This window comes from Notolepis coatsorum, assembly GCF_963971535.1.
Source record: "Notolepis coatsorum genome assembly, chromosome: 14".
Taxonomy (NCBI): Eukaryota; Metazoa; Chordata; class Actinopteri; order Aulopiformes; family Paralepididae; genus Notolepis; species Notolepis coatsorum.
The window spans coordinates 29,780,756-29,808,021 of NC_140178.1; the positions used below are offsets into that span (position 1 = coordinate 29,780,756).

The 27,266-nt window shown below is 42.4% G+C and overlaps 2 protein-coding genes across 2 annotated transcripts; both read right to left on the minus strand.

Moving 5' to 3' along the window:
* Positions 1–124: 124 nt before the first annotated feature.
* On the minus strand, positions 125–23,656 carry nucb1 (nucleobindin 1; the record flags this gene model as incomplete). Its single annotated transcript, XM_084329065.1, has 12 exons — positions 23,585–23,656; positions 19,021–19,153; positions 13,792–13,899; positions 12,183–12,315; positions 11,804–11,907; positions 10,399–10,584; positions 10,161–10,251; positions 6,758–6,816; positions 5,202–5,294; positions 4,959–5,048; positions 435–608; positions 125–139 (listed from the first exon to the last, which is right to left on the minus strand). The coding sequence occupies exons 2-12, from the start codon at positions 19,147–19,149 to the stop codon at positions 125–127; spliced, it is 1,182 nt and encodes a 393-aa protein (XP_084185191.1). The 5' UTR covers positions 19,150–19,153; positions 23,585–23,656.
* Positions 23,657–24,324: 668 nt separating this feature from the next.
* ccndx (cyclin Dx) lies at positions 24,325–26,042 on the minus strand (the record flags this gene model as incomplete). Its single annotated transcript, XM_084329066.1, has 4 exons — positions 24,325–24,474; positions 24,749–25,063; positions 25,257–25,472; positions 25,809–26,042. 4 exons carry the CDS (start codon positions 26,040–26,042, stop codon positions 24,325–24,327), a joined length of 915 nt encoding a protein of 304 aa, XP_084185192.1.
* Between the last annotated feature and the right edge of the window lie 1,224 nt (positions 26,043–27,266).

Genomic DNA, 27,266 nt, shown 5'->3' on the forward strand with positions numbered 1-27,266 from the left:
AAATTTCCATATCGGCCGATAATGATATCTTCTAAATGGCCAATATCAGCCTGATATACTGGCAATCCGATATATTGGTCGATCCCATCCCCTTAGTCACAAGCCTGTACCTCTCATCTTCGTCTTACTGTTGTTGCCCCTAGAATCCATAACACAAACATGTGTTGAGATGGACTGTGTGGAATGGGGTTAAGTCGTGACGTATTGACCATCCAATAAACAGTTTCCAGGGGTCAAGCTTGCTGCGTTGGCCGAGGCTCTTTTCTTTTCAACACGCCTCAGTGCAGTGTGCCTTGTTGTTTTAATAGATCAGAGTCATAAAGAAACTGTTTGGGTTATGTGTGCTCCTAGTATCTCCTGCTGTCTGACGCGTTTGGCCCCCGGACATGAACATACGTGACGACCGAACAGTAAGGCATGTGGACGGATGATACCTGTTGGTACTCTCTCTTCTGGGCCTCCAGGGCCTTGCCTCTCTCGTGGAGCAGCTCCTGCTCCTGTCGCAGGGACTCCGTACGCCTCAGCAGCTCCTCCTCCTTCTCCCGCAGCTCTCCTTCGAAGCGCTGAAGTTCTGTTTCCGAGTATACTGGCTTAGTGTCGTCTATAGTCTATAGGGAGGCAACAACACATGTTGCTATTAATGAACGTGATGCATGAATGTATAAACACACAAAATGTTCTGAATTATTCACCAAGGTCCACGTGTGCCAAACAGACGTGGGGCATGGACAGTGTTAACACTGACACAGTGTATATATGTGCTCAATTGATAATCGGGTTGATGCATACAGCACAATTAGGCAATAACGCATACGTACTACACACACACACTCACCCAAGCAAACATGCAAGGGGCGAAGCCAGTATCGTGCCTAAATGGCACTGGCCCACCCACACAAGCTTAACTCATTGAGCGCCAATAACGAGATATCTTGTTTCTGAGAGCCAACGCTTGAGCGCCATTAACGAGATATCTCGTTTTTAGTTCCTTTTTTTCTATTTTCTTATTCTAAACACTCACGCAGGCCTTTGTGAGTGTGCCTGGGACCTGCAATGACAATTGAATCCCAACAGGTGGCAGTATCGCCTACCTTATGAACGGCATGGGCCAGTTCAGTGAGAGCAACCAAAGCACTAGGGATCACTAGGGAGTGAGCAGCAGTGAGCAAACTACAGCAGTCTAACATTCGACAATGGCAAAATTACAAAATCACTTTTAGCCATTTAAAAAAAATAATGTTTATTTAAAAATGTTTAAGCACATGTATAGTCAATTGGTCCTGTTGTTCAGCCTCACAATGCTATTTGATAGTAAATGTGTTTATATATGTCCATATATGTCCCACCCTCTGGCCTCTGAAGTTGCTAATGTCTTTTTAATTTGGGCCTCACAGGGTTAACCTCTTAAGCCCGAGATATACAGTAAAAATGTATATCTTCAGCATTACGTTTGTTTACCAATTATTTTAACTGTTATTAGTGAAATATAAGATTATAGAAATCTCAGGGCATTGAGTCGGAAACCGGCGCATATTGACAGGAGGAAGTGGCACAGCCAAAAGTTCAGTTCAGTTCAGAGTTTTTATTTGCCACATGGAGTCATACAATCAGAGTTTCTTCATTACACAATCATAAATAACATTCCATGGACAAAAGGAGCAGGAAGAAGAATAAATTGTATAGTTACCTGCCCCTTATTCCTAAACTAAAGAAGTATTTACTTAATGGTCGGCGTACAACCTAATTTACACAAATAATAATTTATACCATTATACAAGAAACTCACAATCCACAGTTAAACAAGAAAAAAATTAAATAATAATAATAATAATAATAATAATAATAATAATAATAATAATAATAATAATAATAATAATAATAATAATAATAATAATAATAATAATAATAATAAATAAAAGAAAGAGAAAAAAAAGAAAAGAAAAGATCTCACTATTCAGATCACATTTGATTTGGCACAGCCAAAAGTGAGTGTAGTCTTTTGAAGGAAGAGACTCAGGGCTTTCGAATTTTGAAAAACTACCCTACCCAGCTCACACCAGCCCCTGTCAATCATCTGACTTCTGGATTTACTTTTTTATTTCTCTTATTTTTTTGGGATTATCTCCCACAAACCTGAACGTTATTGCCATAAAACAGAATGCAGTTAGTTTCTCTACCTTCTGTGAACGTCTTGCAAAAAACGGTGTTGCAATACGATGAAAAATGGTGGAGAAATTTACATTATAAAAAAGATGGCAGAATTCAGTACTGTATCTACAAAACCTTCTGTTTAATCATCTTCCCTTTATTCATTTGCTTAGATTTTTCAGGTCTGGTCAATTTTAGCATGGTGTTATTCACAGTCAAAGATAAAAAAAAATGTTTAAATAGAATTGATATTCTCCTTTGGTTCATTACAATTTACTCAAGCCTAGTAACAGACACACTATTTCTGACACTGATCCATATATGTCCCTAGATTCAGATACCAAGAACATGCAAATGGACCATTTAAAAAAAAATTGTAAATGTTTATTCTATGTCCTTATGGAATGAGTGACAAAAAAAATAATAATGATAATAATAATAAAACAATTTATAAAAAAAATGTATGGATGGAAGAGCCGCACATTGACGGGCAAAGAGCCCCTGGCCTAGAGCGAACTAATGAATATTATGAAGAAGAAGACAAAACGGATTATATGTATGATGATTATGGATGATAAGGTGCGTTTCCACCAGACTATGTTGGACTCAGCACTTCTGGTAAATCATAAACATACTATAGTCAAACCGGCCGATGAGGAAACCTATTCGGCTCCGTGGTATAGTCTGGCCTGAGCACACAATAGTAACCTGCAATGCAATGGCGAGCGAACTATTGGATATTATGAAGAAGAAGACAAAACGGATTATATGGATGATGATTACATAAGGTGCATTTCCACCAGACTATGTTGGACTCACCACTTCTGGTAAATCATAAAAATAGTCAAACCGGCCGATGAGGAAACCTATTCGGCTCCTGGTATGACCTGGCAATAATATAGGTTTGAGGCGAGGAGCTTTGAGATTTGCACATATGCGCACAAAACACTATCTCACAATCTAGAAAACCAGCCTGGATTATTGTGAAACAGGGCGATTTTTTGCGTGGTATAGTGCACAAACGAAGTTATGTAGAAATAAACTGTTTTGTCCCTGTTGGAGTATAAATAGTGCCCGTCAAATGAGCCATACTATTGTCTGCATAGCTATAATATAGAATATACGATGGGTCCGCAAACATCGTGAAAATGGTCAATAACGCTGGCGCCAGGGAGTAAAGATGGAAAAACAGTGTGGCAGTCAATGAGTTAATGAAAATATGTTTTTATTTGAAAATTGTATTTATTAATTATCTATAATGAACATGCAATGTAATTTGTATTGAGTGTGTCCTAATTTAGTTTGCGTTCGGGATAACTGAAATGTTCAACATAAGTCACAGGAGGTACATGGAATGTAAAATTGGTTCCGACGGTCCTTCCTGCGACACAGGCGATGGCTGGTGTGACAGCGTGTGATTCTGGATTAGCCTAGCTTAATAAAATAAAATAAGATATTCCTTAATTGATCCCCTTGGGGACATTCGGGCGTCATAGCAGTATGGGGTAGGGGAAGTACAGGTATGGGCAGGGGAATAGTAGAAAGACATAAATATAGGCAATAAAATTAGATCCGAATATAAGAATATGAAAAAAGTAAACAGTGTAATCAAAGGTGCAGATGAGGGTCTGTGTGTCCCATCAGTTATATTATATGTTACAATAAATATGGGCAATAAATAATTTGCATGGCCAAACACTGGGCATTTAAACTGGATTATTGCACCTGGGTCTACTACAGCTGGCCCAGGGCCTGTAGAGGAGGGCAGGGATGAGATGCGCAGGTCTGAGAATACGGTGCTCGTTGATCCCATGGCTACATCCATGGCTACCATGCTGCTAGCGCAGCCGCAAGCTAACTAACTACATCCATGGGCTACCATGCTGCTGGCGCAGCCACAAGCTAATGCCACTCACCAGTTAGTTAGTTAGTTAGTTAGTTAGTGATAATTTTGTGATTGACAAACCAAGCCAAATCATCGAGGAGCACCAAAAAGCGGTCAATAAAGGTACTGTAACCAAGGCTCAATTAGCTACTGGGGCCATGGACACACAACCCTGGGTAGTTGTTTATGGACCACAGAACAGACCTGCTAACTGGACATGGTCCCGAGGAGGTCTTGTTGCCTTGGCACTCTTCTAATGGTGAGTCACCCATATTTTGCCTTTGAGTACTTGTGTAGCAGTCTTGGCGCCAGAGATGGGAGAATATGAACGTGTAGGCCGACATACTGTCTGCTCTCACTGTGCCGATAACAATGTGTCTGGTTATTCTTGATGGGAAGTGCTGATCAAGTGTTGTACTAGGCTCGTAATCATGGTGAACTTAGATGTTGTAATGTTGTCGAAATACTTCCCAAAGGTCAGTGAAGTCCACGACCACAACACCAGAGGGAGCTCCACAAATCACGTTCAACCCAGATTCGGCTCAAACAAGGGAAACAACACGTTTCGCAATTATGCCACAATAATGTGGAACGCCCTACCCACAGCCGTAAAGTAATGCGAATCCCTACCCTCCTTCAAAACCGCGCTCAAAGAGCACCTACGGGTGGCTGCAATTAGAAACTGGCCCCGGTAAATGTCAAGGGTTTTTGGCTGTTCGTTTTCTCTTTTGAGATATCATTTATATTAATAAGGGGCTTGCTTTCAAAGTTAAGTTTTTCCAGTTCATTCGTTTGATCCACATTTGTCCTTTTTTGTAAGCCTAATGAAAGCATCATATATGTTTCATTCTAATGTAAGCCAGTCTGTGAAAATTGGCCCGCCCAGACAGAGACAGAGACAGAGACAGAGACACACACTCCTTACTTGCCACTCTTTAGGGTTATTGAACTCTTTCTTTTCTGTAGATCTGAGGAACTCCTCCAGGCTGACAAGTCTGTCTTTATTGACATCCACCTTGAAATAAGAGAGGGTAAAAAAACAGCCAACAAGAGAGAACATGAGCATAAAGCCTCAGAGGAAACGGTGACGACCCCACAGTCAAACGGGATGAGGAAGAGGGCGAAGAGGGGGAACGTGTAGGATGACGAAGAGTGAGGGAGAACCTACATTCTTCATGACGTGCTCCCTCATCCTCAGCCTCTCCTCCTCCATCTCAGTCATGTCGTCCTCCTCGTTCTTAGGGTCGTAGACCTTCTCCAGCTGACGGAAGGGAGAGGGACAGTAGAGAAGATGCATAAGATAAGACATATATAAAGAAGAGCGTTCCGGATACTTAATGATATCCTGCTGAGCTTCTCAATGTTAGTCGGGGATGAAGTATGTGCATGTTCATATCCCCAATATTTAAATTTGTGATGATCAACATTAAAACTTAACTTAAACCTAACAGTAAACTGGATAAAGTGGGTTACATGTCGAGGCTAATTGTTGGCATATCCCGTTCAGGTTTCCCATAGTTATCAGGGCTACCGTTAACACTTTGAGTGCCACGGACGAGAATTCTCGTTATTTCATGCCGACCGTTGAGTGCCACGGAGCGAGAAATCTCGTTTTTAAAATCGTTTTTTTTTTATTAGCGATTTCCATTCATATTTCATCAATCTAGCCTCCAGTTACCACTGGAACTCTCTCTGAGCTCCATTGGGAAAATACCGCCCCCTATCGTCTCTCCCTGTGGTACTGCACCCCATTGGATTAGACTGAATGAAAAGCATGGGGGGGGGGGGAAATCCTGCTTCCTCATTTTACTTCTCCACAAGTCACCCGAGACGATCGGATTCATTCTGGACCATCAGAACAGCGTGGAATCGGTGTTTCGACCACCCAGCGTTGGATCAATAAACGCGATCGATATTTGGAATGGCGATCAGGAATTGGAATAATCTTTTTGGAGAACATGAATGAATGAAAACTTTATTTAACAGATTGCAGAATGGGTACAATACAGTACGGCTCAATACACACAATTGTTAAGGGGATGCAGACCTGAGAAAGATGTTTGTCTTGTTTACATCAGGGTCCCCCATTTTCAATTCATATAGATCTGATCTGATCTGAGGTAAGGAATGTATTTTACCAGTCTTAGGATAATCAGACCTTTTTTCACAGAGATATCAACGTGGGCCCTATGTGTGTGTGTGCGATCAGGAAATAAGAGATTCGATTTTTCAGCCCGCTTCTAGAGTGTGCATAAGTACACATATACTATCAATAATCTAGCGTTTATTTGAAAACGATTCATAAATAGGCCGAAAAATGACAACGTGTTTTGTGTATACAGTAAAGGGCGTTTATCACAGAATCTTCTGAAATCTTCTGGAAGTTTCAAGAAACTAGCGTTTTTCAAAATGGTATAAAACGGAAATTAAACAATCCGTTTCGACAATGTTGACTGCAAACAAGTCATTGATAAGCGACGGCCAGATTAGACACATAGCCATAATTTAAGATATAGTAAATGCGTTCACAAATGCGAGTGCTCTATCATTGAAGTGGGTGGTGGCATACGCTTGCTTTTAAACCACGGGACCCGTGGCATCCAAAGTGTTAACGGGACATGGTATTTACATGCACCGGCTCAAAGACAGAATACCGGTAGTATTGTGATATTAATATGCAAAGCCTGCAAAGACCAGGGATACGGTGTAATAGGAATTCTTTACCTCCTTCGTGAAGAGAGCCTCCAGTTCCTGCTCGTCTAAAACGCTGTCTCCGTTTGTATCTAAGTGGTGAAGAACCAAACGCATAGCAGTTAGAATTACAAGTACAATCTCTTTATTTGCCGGGTACATTTTTTTTATCCACTTTTTCTCCCATTTTCTATATTTTCTCCCATCCCAATTTCGTATCATCCAATTCAACCCTCCCCTGTCACGGACGCTGTTTCTTGCCTCCCACAAGCCGGCTGCAATGTGGACTAAGTCATACATAGCACAAGTCCCCTCCGGTACTTGAGGTAACAGCAGTCGCATCTTTTCACCTGCGCAGCTCGATCTCTCAGTGGCGAGGAGTAACGCGTGGGAGGCTCACGCTGCCCCCGACACTTCCTGATTCTACTGCGCAGGCGCACCAACCGACCTGTAGGAGTCGCTGTCCACAACGCCCGATCCCCACCCATCAGTTTCCCACCCCCTAATACGGCCAATGTGTATTAGTACGGACGACCAGCTAAACTGAAAGCAAATGTGGAGCGCTGGGCTCGAACTGACGAGCCCAGCGTCTCGAGTATTTGTGGTGAGCGCCTTGCCCACTGCACCACGTAGCCGCCCATTATTATTTAGTTATTGCACTGCACTGGCAGTTAAACTACATTTAATTAAAAAAAAAAAAAAAAAAAAACTCATAACTGAACTGGCATAACTGTTAGCAGATGTACGGTTATTAAAGTTAGTTAAAAACATAATTTTGTATTGTTTTTTTTGGTTAAATCCAAAAAGGAAAAAATATAAAAATCAGAGAAATCCGAAAACAGGAAAATTAATATATGCGAAAAGATAAAACAGATTTCATAGGCCCCTACTAGTTAAGGTGAGTTAATAAATTCACTCTGAAAATCTGCTCCGCTCCAATAAACTGACTCTTCGGTCAGAGCATCCAGTGTGCACTCTGAGCCGTCAGAAATAACTTGAGTAAAGTCAAGTCAAGAGTTTTATGTGTCACGGCATACAAGTATACAATGAAATGCAGGGGGGGGTCTTGCCCGCAACGATTGTGCATAATACAATAATAATAATAATAATATAATAAGAATCCAATAGAACGACATAGTGCAATAATACAAGTAATCAAAGTAGGGCATATCGGTATATGAGTGCGCTCGCTCGGACAATGGTTGTAAATAGTTATGAGTGTTGTATGTGCCTCCCTGTATTGTAAATAGTTCATGTGTGTTGTCACTACTGTATGTATAATTGTAAATAAGTAAATTTATTGTTAATATTTAACATTTAATTTATGTGCAATCATTTCATTTCAGCTCAGTGTAGAGAAATCAAGTTCAAGTTCAAGTTTCTTTAATAGTTGTCATACAGAAGTACAGAATACTTTTATACAAAATGCTTCTTACTGTTACGCTCCAGAGACTGTGCAAGACAAGATAAGTATGAAATAAAATAACATAGTATAGCATGTAAATTAGAAGTAAAAAATGAGGTCACAGTGTTCAGTATAGACATATGTACAATGTTCGATGCAGAATAGACGTAACTGAGTTACCATATAATATACAATACTATGCAGTGTACTAATATACAATACTATATAGTGCAAGGCAGAAATGGGATGAGGTGCAATTTAGGTACAATTTACAGTAGGTGTACGAGTTGTAGTGCAAATCCTTTATCAATAAATATAAAGTGTGTTTGTGTGATCTAAAGTGTGGAGAGTGGGTGCTGCAGTGTGTTGTTTGTTTAAGCGAGTGTGTGCGTGTGTGTGTTGTGTGCATTTGATGGTTGTTGCATAGTGTTTATTGTTCGTTTAGCAGCCTGATGGCCTGGGGATAGAAGCTTCTTCTGAGTCTTTCTGTGCTCGCCTTAAGACTCCGGTATCGCTTGCCTGACCGCAGCAGTTCAAAGAGGCAGTTGTTCGGGTGGCTGGAGTCCTTGATGATTCTCTTAGCCTTCCCCCTGCATCGCTTGTTGTAAATGTTCTGGAGGGTGGGAAGCCCCCCTCCAATTGTGCGTTCGGCTGAACGTGTCACTCTTTGTAGTCTGCTACGGTCTTGTGCAGTGCTATTCCCAAACCAGGAGGTGATGTTGCCAGTCAGGATGCTCTCTATTGTACATGAGTAGAAGTTCCTAAGGATCTTCTGACTGACTTGGAACTTCCTTAGGCGCCTGAGGAAGTAGAGGCGTTGTCGTGCCTTCTTCACAACACTGTCAATGTGTGTGTTCCATGTCAAGTCCTCGGATATGTGGGCTCCGAGGTACTTTAAACTGTTCACTCTCTCAACCGGTGCCCCGTCGATGCTGAGGGGGCTGTAGTCCTTGACCCCCGACCTCCTGAAGTCCACAATCATCTCTTTTGTTTTGCTGACGTTCAGGGAGAGGCAGTTCTCCTGACAACACTGTGACAGATTCTCTACCTCTTCCAGGTAGGCCCTCTCGTCGTTGGCAGAGATCAGGCCCACCACTACTGTGTCATCAGCAAATTTGATGATTGTGTTGTTGTTCCGCTGTGCCACGCAGTCATGTGTGTACAGGGAGTAGAGGAGGGGGCTCAGAACACAGCCCTGGGGGGCCCCTATGTTGAGCGTGATGGATGAGGAGGTGCAGTTGCCTGCTCTTACCACCTGGGGTCTGCCCGTCAGGAAGTCCAAGACCCACTGGCAGAGGTCATAGTTCAAGCCCAGGTCCCTGAGCTTGGCTATGAGTTTGGAGGGGACTATGGTATTAAATGCTGAGCTGTAGTCGATGAACAGCATTCTCACATAGTTCCCCTGCCTCTTGTCCAGGTGCACTGATACTAACAACCGCCTTACTTTGCGCGTCTATGACGACACTGTTGACACCACGTATCCATGACACACGCGCCCCGCGACAACACTAGTAGTTTCAGGGGGCCTAGCCCATAGGCCTAGCTTACCACCCCCCCTGAAAAAAATCCTAGAGGAAACACTGGCGCTCGTCGACTGGAGGATTTGAAAGGAGACGTTGGAGAGAAAATAATCATTTTATGCTGTATTTCAGCAGAGGCTTGTTTTCACCCCACCGGCCTTCGAAAACACAATGCAAACTTGCAATAATTAGTTAGGATGGGTTTTTGACTTAACCCTCAGAATACGCAGCAGCTCGTTATAGAGCTTTGTATGTAAGCTTTACTGCACATACGAAGCTCGTCAACAGAGCTAGTACCTGGCATGCATGTCTTTCATTGTGCGAGAGGAAACAGGAGTACCCCGACGGAACCCAAGCAAATGCGGGGAGAACATGCAAACTCCACACAGAAAGACCCACCCACCAGTCTGGTTCAAACCCAGGACCTTCTGCACCACCTTGCCGCCCAATGTTCACATCCATCCGTGTGATTGTGAAGACGGTCAGAGGTGGAGGAATGGGCATCTCTTACCATGCAGTTTGAAGAAGGTTTTGGGGTTGAACTCCTGCGGATCAAGGCCATCAGTCTCCTGCCACACCTCACGTAGCTGATTTACACTACCCTGAGAGAGAGAGAGAGAGAGAGAGAGAGAGAGAGAGAGACAGAGTGAGACAGAGAGAGAGACAGAGAGTGAGACAGAGACAGAGACATTCGTCATCAACATCCTGGACAGATCCGTTCCATCACGGTCTACTCTCCCGGTGCTTACCGGAGCGTTGACCTTGGCGTGCTGGCGGTGCTTCTCTTTCAGCTCCTCCATCCTCTGCTCCTCCCGCTCCCTCTTCTCCTGGTCCAGGCCCTTCAGGTACTCCCTCCTCTCGTGCTCCTTCAGCATCTCGTAGCGCTTGAACTCCTCGTGTCTCTCGGCGTCGTAGTTCTCCAGGTCCTTGGTGGCCTGGCAAGGGGGTTGATGATGAAATTTACTTTGTTGTTGTAAATAGATAAAAAATATATATATTTTTTCCTTTTCCATCTTTCCTCCCATGCCCCAATTTTCCTTGTTCTGCCAATTGCCTTCCTGGTCGTTACACTCATAGATATCTATATAGAACACTAGATAGCTTACCCGCGCTGCCGGCCAATGTAGAGCGACGTCGTCATAGGGCGGCCATCTTGCTCGAGGCAGCTCAGCTACAAGGCAATTTTTTTCTTCTTTTTTTACAAACTGCTTGCATCATAGCCACGTTAATAATGCTTGTAATAAACCAACCCGTTTGTAAATCCATCAATATTTCAGTGAGTTATGCGTATTTTTGTCTGTGCAGCTCACTCACCCTCACTCAAGGCTGACTCGAGCAAGATGGCGGCGGTTCAGTGACGCTTGTGACTCCGCCTTAAGCTATCTAGTGTTCTATATAGATATCTATGGTTACGCTGCCCTACTGTTGGTCTGGGGAGGGTGTAGACAATCACATGCTGCCCTACTGTTGGTCTGGGGAGGGTGTGGACTACAACATGCCTCCTCCGATACAGGTGGAGTCGCCAGCCGCTTCTTTTCACCCGACAGCGAGGAGTTTCACTGGGAGGACGTAACGCGTGCAGAGGTTTACATGCCATCTCCCCCAGATCGCCTCCCTGCTGAACAGGCGCTGCAACCGACCAGTAGGAGTCACTGTTTGCAACGACCAGGACCCCACCGGCTTCCCACCTGCGAACACTTCCAATTGTGTTCGTAGGGACGAATGAAATACTACAGGATAGAAGTGAAGAACTTGGGCTTTTAAAAAAGGGAAAATCCAACCTAAAGTAGAATTCACTTGAAAACCAATAAAAATACTGTGAAAAAGTTGCAGTGAAAGATGGAACAGCTCCTAGGACACTGACAGCAGCCATGGTGATCTTACTGGGACACAGAGCTGTAAGCTACATTGAAATAAAAACTAATTTGGATGTAATATCTCAAACAAAAAATCTTTAGAGCAAAGCCGGTCACTACTTAAATGTCAACGGCCACTTGATCACATCACAAATTCAAGTCTTGATGCCCCATTTCCAGCTTTGGGAGGTAGTTTTCTAGGTTTATAGATACCGACATAACTGTCCAAGATCATGGAATTAGCAGAATGTTCTTTAGGGTGGATTTTCCCCTTTAAGGCGCTGCTGTCGGCTCTTACTGTCGTGATGAGCAGCTCGAGATCTTTGGCTTCAAAGGTGTTCTGATTATGTGGATCCAGATGTTCAAACTGCTTCAAGAGAGAGGCGTGGTCCATCTGTAAACCTGGGGAGCAGACCGAGGGACTGGAATCAACATGCCAGGACTATTAACAGACATATCATTCACATGTACACGTACACACACCATTTGGATCAAATAACATTTGTAAATAATTATTTGTTTTAACCTTATTTAAATATGACATTTTTATTTAATTTTTTTCATACGATTAATTATAGGATAATTATTTGCACATATTCTTTTACCCTGGTCTGACACACACACACACACACACACACACACGTCGGGTGTACAGAGCCAGGGTACTGCCCACTCACTCTGAGTGTTGGTGCTGTCCAGCTTGGCCTTGAGCAGCATCCTGAGGCGGGACACCTCTTGCCTCTTCAGCTCATCCAGACGGGTCCGAACATGGTGGCCCACCAGGTCAAGCTCCTTACTGAGACGACCATTCTGACACGAACAGAAGAGATTCAGGTTAAAATGGGCTGCACTTCGTGCATGTTGTGAAGGGCCAGATTAAAGCTGAGAATCTACATTTATTGTTTTATATACATTGTATATTATTTATATATACACGGTATATCCCTTTAAGCCTGCGTTCGAATCATAGTAATATTCGCTTTCCTTATGGATAATGCCCCCCTGACGGTGGCGCCAGGCAGTCTCCCCCAAAGTCAGGTTCAAAGACAAGCCCGGGCATGTCGTAACATGCCCGGAGACAGCGTATTGATTCGAGACAAGAACTGAGGTTTGGGACTAGATAACCACTTAAGTATATATGCTGGCGCAGGTGCGAACAGCAGCAGTTCGTCTAAAGTGTGTTCGGTGTTCGGTAACAGTGAAGTGAGCAGCAGTGCGTCTAACAGAGCGTTGAGAACCACGTGCGAATTGAATAGTAAAGTGTCAGAGTTTAATGCAGTAACGTCAAGTTCGACCTAATTTAATGTGAAGTAAATAGTCGTTCATTTATTGTATATCGTGCCAACCACAGTTTGTTCGTGTGTAGCATTACCCAGCGGTTCGTTCGTGTTAGCTAGTGGACCTTAGCCAGTGCGCGTGGACTAAATACCTTGGTACCAGCACACGAGGAGGCCTAGTCGGAGAACCTGCTGGACATGTGCACAGGAGAACCAGCGGTGGCGATTGCAGAACCATTACTGGTTGGATTATATTGATTGTGGAACGTGTTACCCGGAGAAGAGCATCGTTAATCTCCACTGTCGTTTGGGATTTAACCTCGTGAGGATTTACATTCGGGCTGGCCTCATGGACAGAGGCTGGCTGGCTATCATCGTTTGCTATCGAGCATTGGATTACAGTTATTGCTTTTGTTGCTGATCGTTGGATTTACAAGGACTGGCTTCTGTACGTGAAGTCCCTTATTCTTCATTGAATCAGACTGAGTATCCGAACATTCCTCTATCCTCTAGACCTTACAACTCTGAGAGGAACCCAGTGTCTCCAGGCGGTACCAGCGTTACCTCCTATAATTGCTATTATACGCCAGGTGGCGTCAGCCTAGTACCCATAGTAGGAATCCTGCTATTCCCAGTGACTCATGCTACTGACTGACTTTATGCATATTCTTCGCCATACAAGCGCGACCCTAATTCTCATTCTGTAACCTAATGTTGCATAATAATAAAATACCCTCAAATACTATTTCTTTGTCAATGCCGTGTTATTATGAGTGTCCACCATATATATTCGATGTACTGTCTGGCCAGTAATTAAAGTACATACCTAGCAGTGGTTTAATCTATCACAATCTTTAATACAGTCAGGGTTTTGTAACCCCTCAGTTACAGTGCAGATCTCAGTTACAAGAGGGAAGTTATGAAAAACTGAAAAATTGGTGTGAGTGGGAGAGAGGGAGAGGGGGCAATAGAGAGCAGGAGAGGCAGGTGACAAGAGAAAGAGACTAACCTTGATGTCTTCTGTGTTAGCCGTTTGTAGTTTTTCTCTGAAGTGAGGGTCTGTCTCCAGAACCTCAATCACCTCCCTTAGATACCTGTCATAATATAGGCCAGTGTCCTGCAACACATGCAAGTAAAATGAAAGTTAGGAGACCACACACACACACACAATAGGGCTGTCAGAATTCAATATTCAAATTTAATTTTAAAACAATATGAATTTGAATACAAAACTGCCAGTTGAATGTAAATAAATAAAAACAAACAAAACAATGATATATATATATATTATTGATATAAGGTGAATTCAAAATGAATCACTGGTTCTGGTCCCTTTTTTGTGATTTTAGAGAAATGTGCCTGCAATACAAGCCAATAAATGGGTGTTACAAAGCACAGCTTTGTAATGATAGTTTAGATTCGATTAAATGTATTATCACAAGTACAGAGTACAGCGAAGTTAGCATCTAACCAGAGTGCAAAGTAGCAGTAAAGTGCATTGCAGTATACAAGGACTAACACTAGACAACTTTAAGGTTGGTAGATATGAGTTTCTTTTTTTTATTATATATATATATATAAATGGTATTTGCTGTATTTCATAGCTATACAAGGTTTGCTTACACTGATAATCTTTGTAAACATTGGGAGTAAAATGGAACTAGATTCTACCTTACGTTATATAACCTATATAATATAACGTTAAAATAACCTAAATAACATATTAATATAACCTACTGTATATAACATTAATATAACCTATATATATTAATATAACCTAAATAAGATAAGATATTCCTTTATTGGTCCCCTTGGGGAAATTCAGGCATCATAGCAGCATGGGGGAGCGGGGAGGGGAGGTACAGGTAGTAAAAAGCAGTGTAAACAATATAACAAATCAATATGCTTAACTCATTGACCACCACGCCTATATGACCAAATTAGGGCTAGCATGCCACCGCTTTAATCAATGGGAGGACCGGGAAATTTGCGAGTGCTTAAAATATATCTTAAATTATGGCTATGGGTCTAATACACCTGTCGCTTATCAATGACTTGCTTGCAGTCAACATGTACGAAACGGATTGTTTTTTTCATCAGTACATTTCCATTTATACCATTTTGAATAAGAGTATAGTTTGAGATTTCTAGTAATTCCAGAGAAATATGCGATAATAGCCCTTTAGTGAAATACACAAAACATGGTCATTTTTCGGCTGATTTATAAATCGTTTTCAAATAGATGCTAGATTATCGATAGTATATGTGTCCTTATGCACGATACAAAAGCGGGCTGAAAAATCGCTTATCCGTGCCTTGCTCAGCGCCAACGGCACACACACACACACACCAGCGTTTCCGTTAGAACATATTCGTGCCGGTCTGGGTGTCCTGCAAGATTTCTATCACCGGACATATTCGAGATATTCCGGTCAGAGTTTTAAACAGCAGTCTATTATAATCACATTTTTATGAGCTAACGAATTCCGTTATAATTGGACATGTGTATTAATTACATCAAGCGAAGAATGAGAAATTGATTTGCAGAATCAAATTACTATCTCTCGCCTCTCAAGTTAGTGCGATACGCTACCAGCATCAAGCTCCCGCCCCGCAGGCTCCCGCTGCACCAGCTCTGTCACACGCACCCCCAAATGAATCTCGAGTCGAGATCGCTTCACCTCGTTGTATCAGACACGTCACACATATCATAATGTTCAACTTCACGTATACAGTCATTAATATATTCCAAATAAAATAAGTCCCTCGATACTCCGTGCTGCTGCTGACTTGAAATAAAATAGACCGCGTATGTGGGCAGTCGGTCCGACACTAAACAGCAGTCTGTTATAATCACATTTTTATGAGCTAACGAATTCCGTTATATTGGACATTTGTATTAATTATATCAAGCGAAGAACTGAGAAAGCAGAGAGACGGCAACATTATCGTGGTTTGCGTGACGACCCTTCCACCTCGCAACGACTTATTTGCAAAGAGTATGGCGCTGCAGAGCAGCTGATTCAGTGTTATTGGCTCTTTTCTGGGAACCGCACAGCAGCGCCCCCCACCCAACATTGGCTGAAAATGGCTGAATTGGAGTACTGCTGGAATACTGCATTGTGCTGATAGTGCTCTGGCTCTGCAGCTTCACAAAAGTTCGCACACCCAGCACTAAGCTCTCGCTGACGACGTCGTTGTCATTATTAGAAGCAACGAGGAAACAAATGTAATGATCGTTTCGTTCATCGCATAGGCTATTTAATTTTAGCCTATTTTAATACAATTCAAATAATCAAATTGTGCTTAGACTCAGGGAATTATTTTCACCGGACATTAAGACCGGAGAGAGTAAATATGTCGGACTTCAACAGATTTTGCCGGTCAAATACCGGTAATTACCGGCTAACGGAAACGCTGACACACACACGTCGTGATCGCTATGAAAAAAACATCTGATTAACCCAAGACTGGTAACACGAGTCCTTACCTCACATCAGATGTTCTGCAAAAAGATTAATCCAATTCCTGATCGCCATTCCAAATATCGATCGCGTCCATTGATCCAACGTTATAGTCCAAAACACATAATCCACGCTGCTCCCAGTCAACGTGGTACAACAATACTGCATGCCTGGGAAGCAAAACCCGGACCGGATCTTTTTTTTTTATGCACATCCCCAGCTAATCCAATCCAATGATGGATGCAATACCATCCGGGAGACGATAGGCGGCAGTATTTGCCCTTTTGCGAGCTCAGACCCATTCCCAACGATAACATCAGGTTGGATGGATGAAAATGAATGGATATCGCTAATAAAATAAATAACGATTAAAACCCGACTATCGTCGTGATTGGCGCTCAAGCGTCGGCGAGTTAACCCGAGTATCATCGTGACTGGCGTCCAATGAGTTAACATAACATAATTAACTCTGGACATGTGCATAATAATGGTCAACAAGGTGCGAGGTGAGGGTATGTATGCCCGCTCTGTTATATTTGCCCTACAATAATAGTTACAATATATAATCGAATCCAATAATCGAAATCGAATCTAATATATAGTCTGAGAAAACGAAATGCTAAATATATGCAATATATAATCTAATAATCCAGTCATCTAAATCTAATCTAATATATCATCTAAAAATGCTAAATGCTAAATGCTAAAATGCTGAATGCTAAATATATGATCTGATGAAGTATACAGTATTCACATAAGGTGCGGTATGCATAAGGTAGTATATTGTCCTTTTAGGTTCCTAGTAGTTGGATGTCTGGCAGCAGTCCCTGCCCACTGTTGTGGAGCCTGATGGCCGCTGGTATGAAGGACTGGCCGAGGCGGTTAGTTGAGTGTCGGGGGGGGTATGAGTCTGTGACTGAACATGCTTCTCATAAATAACATGTTAACACATTGGCTGCCAGACCCGAGATTTCTCGGGTTTTGGTTGTTTCTTTAATTCGATTTTTTGATTCATTACAGGTCCACGGACCTCGGTGATACCATAGGAAATCATTCTGAAATCCCAAAAGTGCAATACCAGCCGCATCCTGCTAGGTGGCAGTATCGCCCACCCTTTGAAACCTCATTTCACAGTGTTACATCGTATATGGTCCGGGCGCGTGAATACTTTCGACAACAAATGTTTGTTTCCGCGTTCGAGTTTTGCGCTCTGATTGGCCAGGTCATGTGGCATGTGCGCCAATCGTGGGACAGCAAGTTCTGCGCCTATTTCCGGGTCTAACAGCCTGCAAACTACCTGGCGTTCTATCGCCATGCTCTAAGACAAACTCTAACCTTAACCAACTTCGAAAGAGTGCCTAAGCTTAACCGTCGGAATCAGAGCAGGCATTCACATGACCAGAAATGACCTGGCCAATCAGAGACGCGGAAACAAACATTTGTTGTCTAAAGTATTCAGGCGGCCTGGGCGCAGTTTTTAGACCAAGCCGAGTGAATCGCTTCATCTGACCACTTCGAAGCGCGTTCAGCACACTTGAGGCATATCCTGTGCCACTTCGTGTCAGGGACCCGATCGACATCAATACTGGAAATCGCGATCAGACAATTGGAATATTCTTTTTGGGATACCTCCTAGTAAAGGTAAGGACTATGACATCAATTCCACCTTGATCCTACAATGTTTTCATATCGATCCGGCCGATCAACGTATGTAGTATTCAAAACGAATGCCATTACTGGCAATCAAAGCATCAAAAAACGACCCCCCCCGCCTTTCATGCATTCATGATGAAACATAATACCCATTATATACCTTTGAATTGGAAATAGTAGCGTGTACAGGCGAGCAACGCCAATGCCATTAGCAGAATTCACGTATTGGTCCACAACACAAGTTAGCAGGAATTAGCCAGGATCACTTAGAAACTATACAATATTCACGCGAACGTATACATGAAAAAAATTTAAAGATTTCACATGTTGAACGATAGATAGTTAATGTCAAATGAGCCATAGTATTGGCTCCATAGCTATAATATAGCGCTGCAAACACTGCAATGTAGTGAAAATCCCTATACTTTACAGCGCTGGCCAACTAAGTACAAAGATGGGAAAACAGCGTGGCAGTCAATGTGTTAATAACATGAATATAACCTATATATAACATAATCATATAACCTATATAAGATATTAATATAACATTAATTATATAACCTATATAACATCAATATAACATTAATATATAACATAGCCACAACAGCGTCACAGCTTGCTAGTGCATATCTGGGTCGCAGTCGCAGATAATGTCAAACAATGTCCCTGTCCATCCGTAGAAACGTGTACTTCCACTTTCTTCTTCTTGGGTTCTACCAGTACTTTATGAAGCTGCTGTGGAGAATTAGATGGCCGTTTCTACAGTAGCACATCTGAATCTGAAAGATTCATCATGACAGATGACAGTGGAAGTGAGCGTTTTAATTACAGATCAGGAATCTTTTTTTGGAATGAGTTTTTCTTATTCATATTTATTACCAGACTATATATAAAACAATCAATCAAGTAGCTGTGCTTGATGTGCGAGTGCATGTTGCAAGTTTGAACAAATGTGAGTGCATAGGGAAATTTTATGACATAATCTGCGGTCCAGATATGAGCAAGCAAGCCTGGACGCTGCTGCAGCTAAATATATACCCGACATTTATATGGTCAAGAAAACCACGGACTGGGCCTTTGAAGTGCTGATTTGAACTGAGTGAGTGTGTTGCAGGCAGTACCACATTCTCCTCTTGTTTCTCCTCTTCAATGGGCTGGGCTTCCTGGGGGCCTCCATTGCGGTCAATAGGTACCGACGAGACTCCAACAGCGATGGACAGGAGCAGCAGCCAATGAGGATCCAAATTCATCCTCCTTCGATACAGGGTGAAAATGCGTGGTAAGTACTAGGAAGGATGTCATGAATAAAAGCACGCTGACAAGGCTGCTACATCACACACTGTTCTGACTGAGCACGGAATATAACAAGGTGTGGGGGGGGGGGGGGGGGGGGCGAGAGACAGACGGAAAGAAATAGCTAACTAAATAGGACTCAATAGATAGTTCTGATTTTTGGAAACCTAGCCCTATTAGCTATTTACCAATGGTGAGGTTGATGATCAGTATTGATTAAATTTAGGGGTGTAACGATGCATCGATTAATCGAAATGCATCGATTCTAATGTGTTCGATTCGATGCATCGATTTGAATGTTATAATCGATTATAATCTAAATTAACACTTTCTTTGCCACGCTTATGTACATCCTTATACCATCCTCTGCCAGCTCTATTTGTCTATGAAGAAGTTCCCCTTCTTTGCAGGGCTATAACTTTTTAAATTGTATTGCTAAATTGACATTACTATGGCCCATTCAACGTCAATTATGTATCGTTCAGGATGTAGGAACGTTATACTTTTTCATTCACATATTCATACTAAAATACGGTCTAAAGTATAAATATGTTCTTATCGTTTTCTGCAGAACGTGATTTATAGCCCTAAATGCATTATATAAGATAAAAAATTTCAAATGGACATGCTTCTAGAAGTTACTACTTATCATCTGATGTTGACCGGATGGGGGGGGGGTCGTTTATAATTCTGTGGCCAAAAAAAAAAAAACGCTGAAACTTACCCCAGTCTCCTCGGGCCGTTGGGCGATGAGCGTGGAGCAAAAATATTCCTATTATGGGATGTTGAAATATGCGATCCATCTCCAGGTTGTATAATAGTATATACGTCCAAATCATGTTGTTTATCGAGTTATTGGTAACGGATCGCTATCCATTGTGTCTAGCTCGAGTCCCGGGACCTATAGCGAGTGATCGGACCGAATTTGGATGAGCACCAGTTTCCGTTTCCGGTTTGGGCGATCCGCCGATCGGCCACCAGATGGCGCTCTTGAACCGTTGGAGAGTTGAGAGGGAATCAACAGTAGATCTCAAGTCTCCGTGGGAGAAATATGATTGCGATCACAGATTTTTGAAATATTGATCTCAATGACGTGTTACGGCGTCATTGGCAGAATTTGCATGGAGGGGAATGACGTGTTAAGGCGTCCTTGGCGATTAAAGTCGAAATAAAAATATTATTGTTTTTATTGGCCTATAGTCCATTCATGCTGAGTGAATCAGTTCCCCCAGCCACATTTGTGTATTCAAATTTTTTGGGGGAATTAACAGATAGAAAATGTATCGAAAATGTATCGAATCGTGGTCAAATGAAGAGATTTCATGATGCATTGAATCATTGCCTGAAGAATCGTAATCGAATCGAATCATTGTGAGGTGGAATCGTTACACCCCTAGTAATATTGATTGAATTTATTGAAAACTTTATTAACAGATTGCAGAATGGGTACAATACAGTACGGCTCAATACACACAATTGTTAAGGGGATGCAGACCAGAGAAAGACTTTAGTCTTGTTTACATGATCAGGGTCCCCCATTTTCAATTCATCGTAACATTTATGACATACATGACATACAGATAAACAGTAGTTACATCCAGACATTTATGACATACAATACAAATATGCAGTACTGTTTAAGAGACAGAGTTTCTAAAAGAGAGTATATACATTTGAGGGGGAAGAAACTGTACATTGGTGGGGGTTTGGATGTTTACAGGGGCCAGTTTCGAATTGCAGCCTCCCGTACCTGTGCTCTTTGAGAGCGGTTTTGAAGGTGGGTAGGGATTTAAAAAAAAAAATTACGGCTGTGGGTAGGGCATTCCACCTTGATGTGGCATAATTGCGAAACGTGTTTAGTCCCTTGTTTGAGCCGAATCTGGGATGATTTGTGGAGCTCCCTCTGGTGTTGTGGTCGTGGTATTCACTGACCTTTGGGAAGTATTTCGACATGTACATGGGTACCTTAGTGGTGTAGTGAATCTTGTAGACCAGGCCCATTGCAAGTTGCTGTACTCTGTCGTCTACTCTAAGCCATCCTAGGTTGTCAAAATGGGCAGGGATGAGGTTAGCCCCTTTCGTGACTGTGATGCACCGACACAGTCCCTTGTCCAACCATGTAAAATTCCTACAATTAAGTCTGTCTCGCTTTTCTCGTACAAGTATCGCAGAGAAATTTCAAAGGTACTCACAGTTGCACAAGGGTTACGGACAGACGCGCTAGGGTTTGAAAGCTTGGCGTTGCTAAACATTTTAAATAATTTTTATAAACTGGTCAACATGGCTCAAAACGGCTTTAGCTGCCTGATGCGCCTGCACATCAGGCACCCAACGGCGGAAATAACGCTGTGTTGACCAGTTTATAAAAATTATTTAAAATGTTTATTAGCAACGCCAAGCTTTCAAACCCTAGCGTTTGACTGTCCGAAACCCTTGTGCAACTGTGAGTACCTTTGAAATGTCTCTGCGATACTTGTACGAGAAGCGTTTTTGATAGAGAAAAACGAGACAGACTTTAATTGTAGGCATTTTACTAGCCCCTTTTGTGACTGATGCACCCAACAGTGATCACAGCGTAGGCACATCAGACAGCTAAAGCCGTTTTGAGCAGTGTTGACCAGTTTCTAAAAATTATTTTAAATGTTTATTAGCAACGCAGAGCTTTCAAACCATTGCATTTCTCTGTCCAAAACTCTTGTGCAACTGTGAGTACCTTTAAAATTTCTCTGCGATACTTGTACAATGACCGTCGCGGAGGACCAGTTCTTCAGAGTTAATTATGGGATTTTCCTATGGAGGAATAAGGGACTGTGTATTCACTCGTCCAACCCTGTTGGCGTGCATCACAGTCACGAAAGGGGCTAGAATTTTACATGGTTGGACAAGGGATTGATTGATTGATTGAAAATTGTATTAACAGATTGCAGAATGAGTACAATACAGTACAGCTCAATACACACAATTGTTAAGGGAATGCAGACCAGAGAAAGACTTTCGTCTTGTTTACATCAGGGTCCCCCATTTTCAATTCATCATAGGGACTGTATTCACTCTGTCGGTGGATCACAGTCACGAAAGGTGACTAGGGTGGGTGAGGTGGGTTTTAGGAGTAAGCAGTAGTCTGACCAGTTTGTTTTGTGATGTTTGTAATCTTGTTTTTAGTGCCTTTGAGGTGCTTTGGTACCATGAGGTGCAAGCATAGTCGTAGTACCCTTGAATGAGTAGAGTCCTTTCTCAGCACAACCCATGCTGTTCATCATACTAGCCCTGGCTGATTCGCCACAAACGATTGCCAAGTCAATGGGGTCAAGCTCTGTACAAGCTGACTGGAGTAGATTTCAGTTTTCTTCAGTCAGCTTGTACAAAAAAAGGCCAACTAGGGGCGACAGTGGCTCGGGAGGTAGAGCAGCCGTCTGGCAATCCAGAGGTTCCCGGTTCGATTCCCGCTCCTCCCGGGCAGCGTGTCGATGTGTCCTTGAGCAAGACACTTAACCCCTAATTGTTCCTGATGAGCAGGTTGGCACCTTGCATGGTTGCCTCCGCCGTCGGTGTGTGAATGTGTGAGTGAATGGGTGCTATATAAAAAAGCAGCCATTTACCATTTAGTGCTGATGTATAGATGTAGCAGTGTATAGATGTAGCAGTACTGTCTATCTTTATGTCATGTATGTCATATATGTTACGATGAATTGAAAATGGGGGACCCTGATGTAAACAAGACGAACGTCTTTCTCTGGTCTGCATCCCCTTAACAATTGTATGTATTGAGCTGTACTGTACTGTACCCATTCTGCAATCTGTTAATAAAGTTTTCAATCAATCAATCAATCAGAAAGGACTTGTATCGACCAACAACATAATTGATCCTTAAACGTTAGCTAGCGAATATGGCTAGGTTTCTAAAAATCTGAACTAGCCTCCTTCCTGTTATAATAACACACGACACTATATTGCATATTGATAATAATAACTAGCTAGATGGCCTTTCAGTGTCTGACAGACAGTACTTTAGGCTAAACCTTGATAGCTACGTCACGGATGCGGATACTGCCTGGGAAGAGGATGATGCACTGAAACACGAGAAAATGAGTCCGCTATCTCTCTGGATGGTAACAAATACAGCGGAATCCACCATTCCATTTCTAAGTATTACAATCATGATTATAATTGTATAACGTCACACATACATCGTGCTATTTTCAGTCAAGTATTTCCTTGTCATCCTTCATCCTTTCGTAACAACGCTGTCAACGTTATCGGGTATTTTGATTTCGCATTATAGGTTAGGCTACATGTTGTAAATAGGTATCAAATGTAGAACTAAAATAACCAAGTGAATGATACAATACATAAAAACAAAAACTATACACAGGAGGCGAAACAGTTTCTCACCTTAGCTAACAACACGTGACGTAGACTATCCACTATCCAGCTGGCGTCACGTTAATCCAAAATAATTTATCGTCGAATGAATATGACGTCAAACGCATGCGACTAATTAACACTTTTCTAGAAGTAGCCTTGATTTCTGGTTCTGGATAATGAATGGAAACAAGCGTGGATGAGTGTCTCTTTATTTGCTTCGGAAAAAATATATTTCTTATATAATTCAGTATCTTTTAACACAAACACATTGCATGGAAATAAATTAACATCAAATAGCCTATGCAATTGCACATAATAAATAAAATGTATAAATAATGCATCAAACATAACATGAACAACAAAATAACAAGTAGCAATCACAGTGAAATACATAATAAAATTAAAGCACAAGTAACACATAGGTCTAGTTGCAAAGGTTTACAAATAAATAAAATACAAAAAAATAAATTAACAATAGCCTAATAAATTCATACAAAAATGTAAAACGTACAGCATTTTCGGCTCATAATGCATTTATATCAGTTTGACTGATGAGCTTGATGAAAGATTTTGATTAACACTTTCAACAATTGATTAAAGGCGTACATTGACATTTAGAATTTTGGTTGGTTACATTTCCTTCTAAATTAATTTATAATCAACTTTATTTTATTTCATTTACCCTTCACTTTCCATAGAAACCTGTGTCTGGTGGAGAAAACAATCACCAATGAAAATTCCAAATGCCAAGGAACACCTTTATGTATTTAGAAATCAATCTCTCTCATGTCAGTAGGAGTTCCTGCCCTTTCATTCTCCATCTCTTCATCCTTTTCCGTGGGACCGTCCTGAAGTCCATTCCGTAAGCGCTCTCTGAGGACACCTTCTATCATTTCACTGTAGCATTGTAACACTGTCTGTGATGAGAAAGAGAGAGAGAGAGATATTCAGACAGAGATGATTACGGTTACAACAGATCCTCGTCATCATGACCAATAGCCTTTTATAAATCGATCTCTTGTAATCTGTTGTTTTTCTGCTGCACTTCATAACCCATCTAATACCTACTGTATTCAAATATTTCCTTACACAGATTTAATTGACACCATAGGCTAAACATGCACAAAGTTACTTCCTCAAACTCCCTCCATGCTGAAATGAGGTTTGTGTACAGCAGACGTGGGTACTCACTAGGTCCGTTTGACATAGCTGTGCTAGTGTGGCGCCCATGTGAGCCAGCTGACCTGGGCCTTTGTCGCCGAGACCCCGGAGGGCAGAGTTCAGTGACGCCGCGGCGACAAGGGACGGAGGCGCCCCTAGGAACCGGGAGTCACAGGCACACATGGCAACCAGGGTATCGCTATGGCGACGCAGAGTGGAGAGCAGCTCCTCCTGGGTGTCGGTCTCTCCACCCTCCACGGGGGCGAGGAAATGTGGGAGGAAGTCCTGAGGGGTCACGGCTGCAGTGTCCCACCGCAGAGTCCCGAGGACGACGCGCTCCATCTCCTTGCGGCGGGACGAATGGAGATAACAGTATTAGAAACGTAGAAAGCATTTGACATATTGTGTTTTATAATGCTCTATGTTCATAGAAACATACTCCATTTGATAGATAATGGATCTTTAATGATCACCTGTTGTTTTAACAGTATATTATTGCATCTATCTGGCTATATTATTTGACTAAGAGATGACTCACTCGTAGATTAGACGCTGAAAAGCTATATTCGGCTGCCGCGCAAAGGGTGTCGGCGGTGACATTGTCACACTCGCTGAGTTTGGAGGCGATGAGGATGCAGGCGGCGGTCAGGCAGTAGGGAGAGACGGGCAGGGACAGGGAGGCCGACAGGAAGCGGTCCATGAGAGAGACGGCGAGGGGAAACACCGGCTCATCACAGCCACACTCGCAGCACACCTAGGGGGGTGGAGATGAAAAGAGTTACTCAGAGTTACTGAATACCAGAAGAAGAAGAAGAAGAAGAAGAAGAAGAAGAAGAAGAAGAAGAAGAAGAAGAAGAAGAAGAAGAAGAAGAAGAAGAAGAAGAAGAAGAAGAAGAAGAAGAAGAAGAAGAAGAAGAAGAAGAAGAAGAAGAAGAAGAAGAAGAAGAAGAAGAAAAGAAGAAGAAGAAAGAAAACACGACTTTTACTCAATCTATGGCATCTGAATTCTGTTGTGATGTATGCATTTCTCAGGGTATTTAAACAGGCTGGATGAGAAAAGGAAAATCTAGGAGACTAGGACGATCTGTACCTCGAGTGCCCATTTGGTGAGCTCCTCCCTGCGTGCCGGATCTCTCTGGATGAGGCTGATGTACAAAACGGAGGGCATGTATCTCTCCTCCAACTGAAGCAGCCTCTGGATCACCCGCTGCCCGGACACGTTGGGGTCCCAGGGGGCCCGGAGCTGAGACGAGGCCCTGCCCTGGCCCATGTCCTCGACCTCCACCTCCTCCTCCTCCTCTTCACACCACAGAGAGAGAGACATGTCTCCGTTCCACACGCAGCACTCCTACAGTATAGGTCAACTGTTTTTTGTTTTTGTTTTTGTTTGTCCAGAGAGAAAAGAGACACAGCCTGCCTGTGTTCCTCCGTCACCTGGGATGATGAGAGGAAAGAGATGGTACGGGACTCTGGCAGCCGCTGGAGGTGGTGCGCCTAATCCAACTCTCAGTCGTGCTCTGTAGCGCCGGGTGTCCCGCTTGCTCCCCTGTGTCCTCCTGTGGTGCTCCGCTTAATCTCACGCCGTAACTCTCCTCTCCATGTTATATACCCAGCAGAGAGAGAGAGAGAGAGAGAGAGAGAGAGAGAGAGAGAGGGGGGGGGGGGGGGGGTGGCAGTGGTGGGTCATAAAAGACACTGTAGAAAGAGGGCTGGTGACATAGAGAGTGACATAAAATAATAAGAAAACAACAATGGGAGACTGTGCAACAATTGTTTCAACAGGTGGAGAGAGGGAGAGAGAGAGAGGGAGAGAGAGGGGTGGGGGGGGTGAGAGGTGCAGACAAGAGAGGGAGTGGCCCGTGGGGAGATGGCAACAGCTTGTCCTCGACGGTGAAAAAAGAGAAGGGGTGAGAGGGAGAAGGGAGGCGAGAAAAGGTCATCTCCAAACTCTGACAATGGGCATGGATGACAAAGGGATGACTGGGTGTTTGTTTACTATAGTAATAAGGCGAGAGGGAGTCATCGAAACGTTGAATATACTATGTTAAAGTTATAACATTGTCTGTCAACGAGACCAGCAGATTGTTTTCAATTTGGGCCAAAATATGATTGATTTGTGCTTTTCTTTTCTTTTCATGGACTTAGTTACTGGACTCTAGGGTACTACAAACTTTACAAGAGATCGGGGCGAAACATGATAGAAAGTTCAGAAATACCCCTTCAGAAAAAAGGGATAGGAAATGGAATTGTGTTTATTGTATAAAATGTTACTAAGAGATTAATTCTAGTATTAATTTCCATAAAGGTTTTGATTATATCCCCCCAAAAAGTGCCTAAAGAAATCTGAAACATGCTTCCCAAAATCAGTTCACAGGGTAAAAAAAAATCTTCCTAATGAAAAATTCATTTTGTAACCTGATATTGAAATACTATGAAATAAGTCCAATAGTGACCTTACCATCACGATGACCATTACAAAGTTACTGTGTAAAATATTGCGCACTGGACAGGATTGTAGAAGGGGAGAAAAAGTGTCTCTATTATGTGC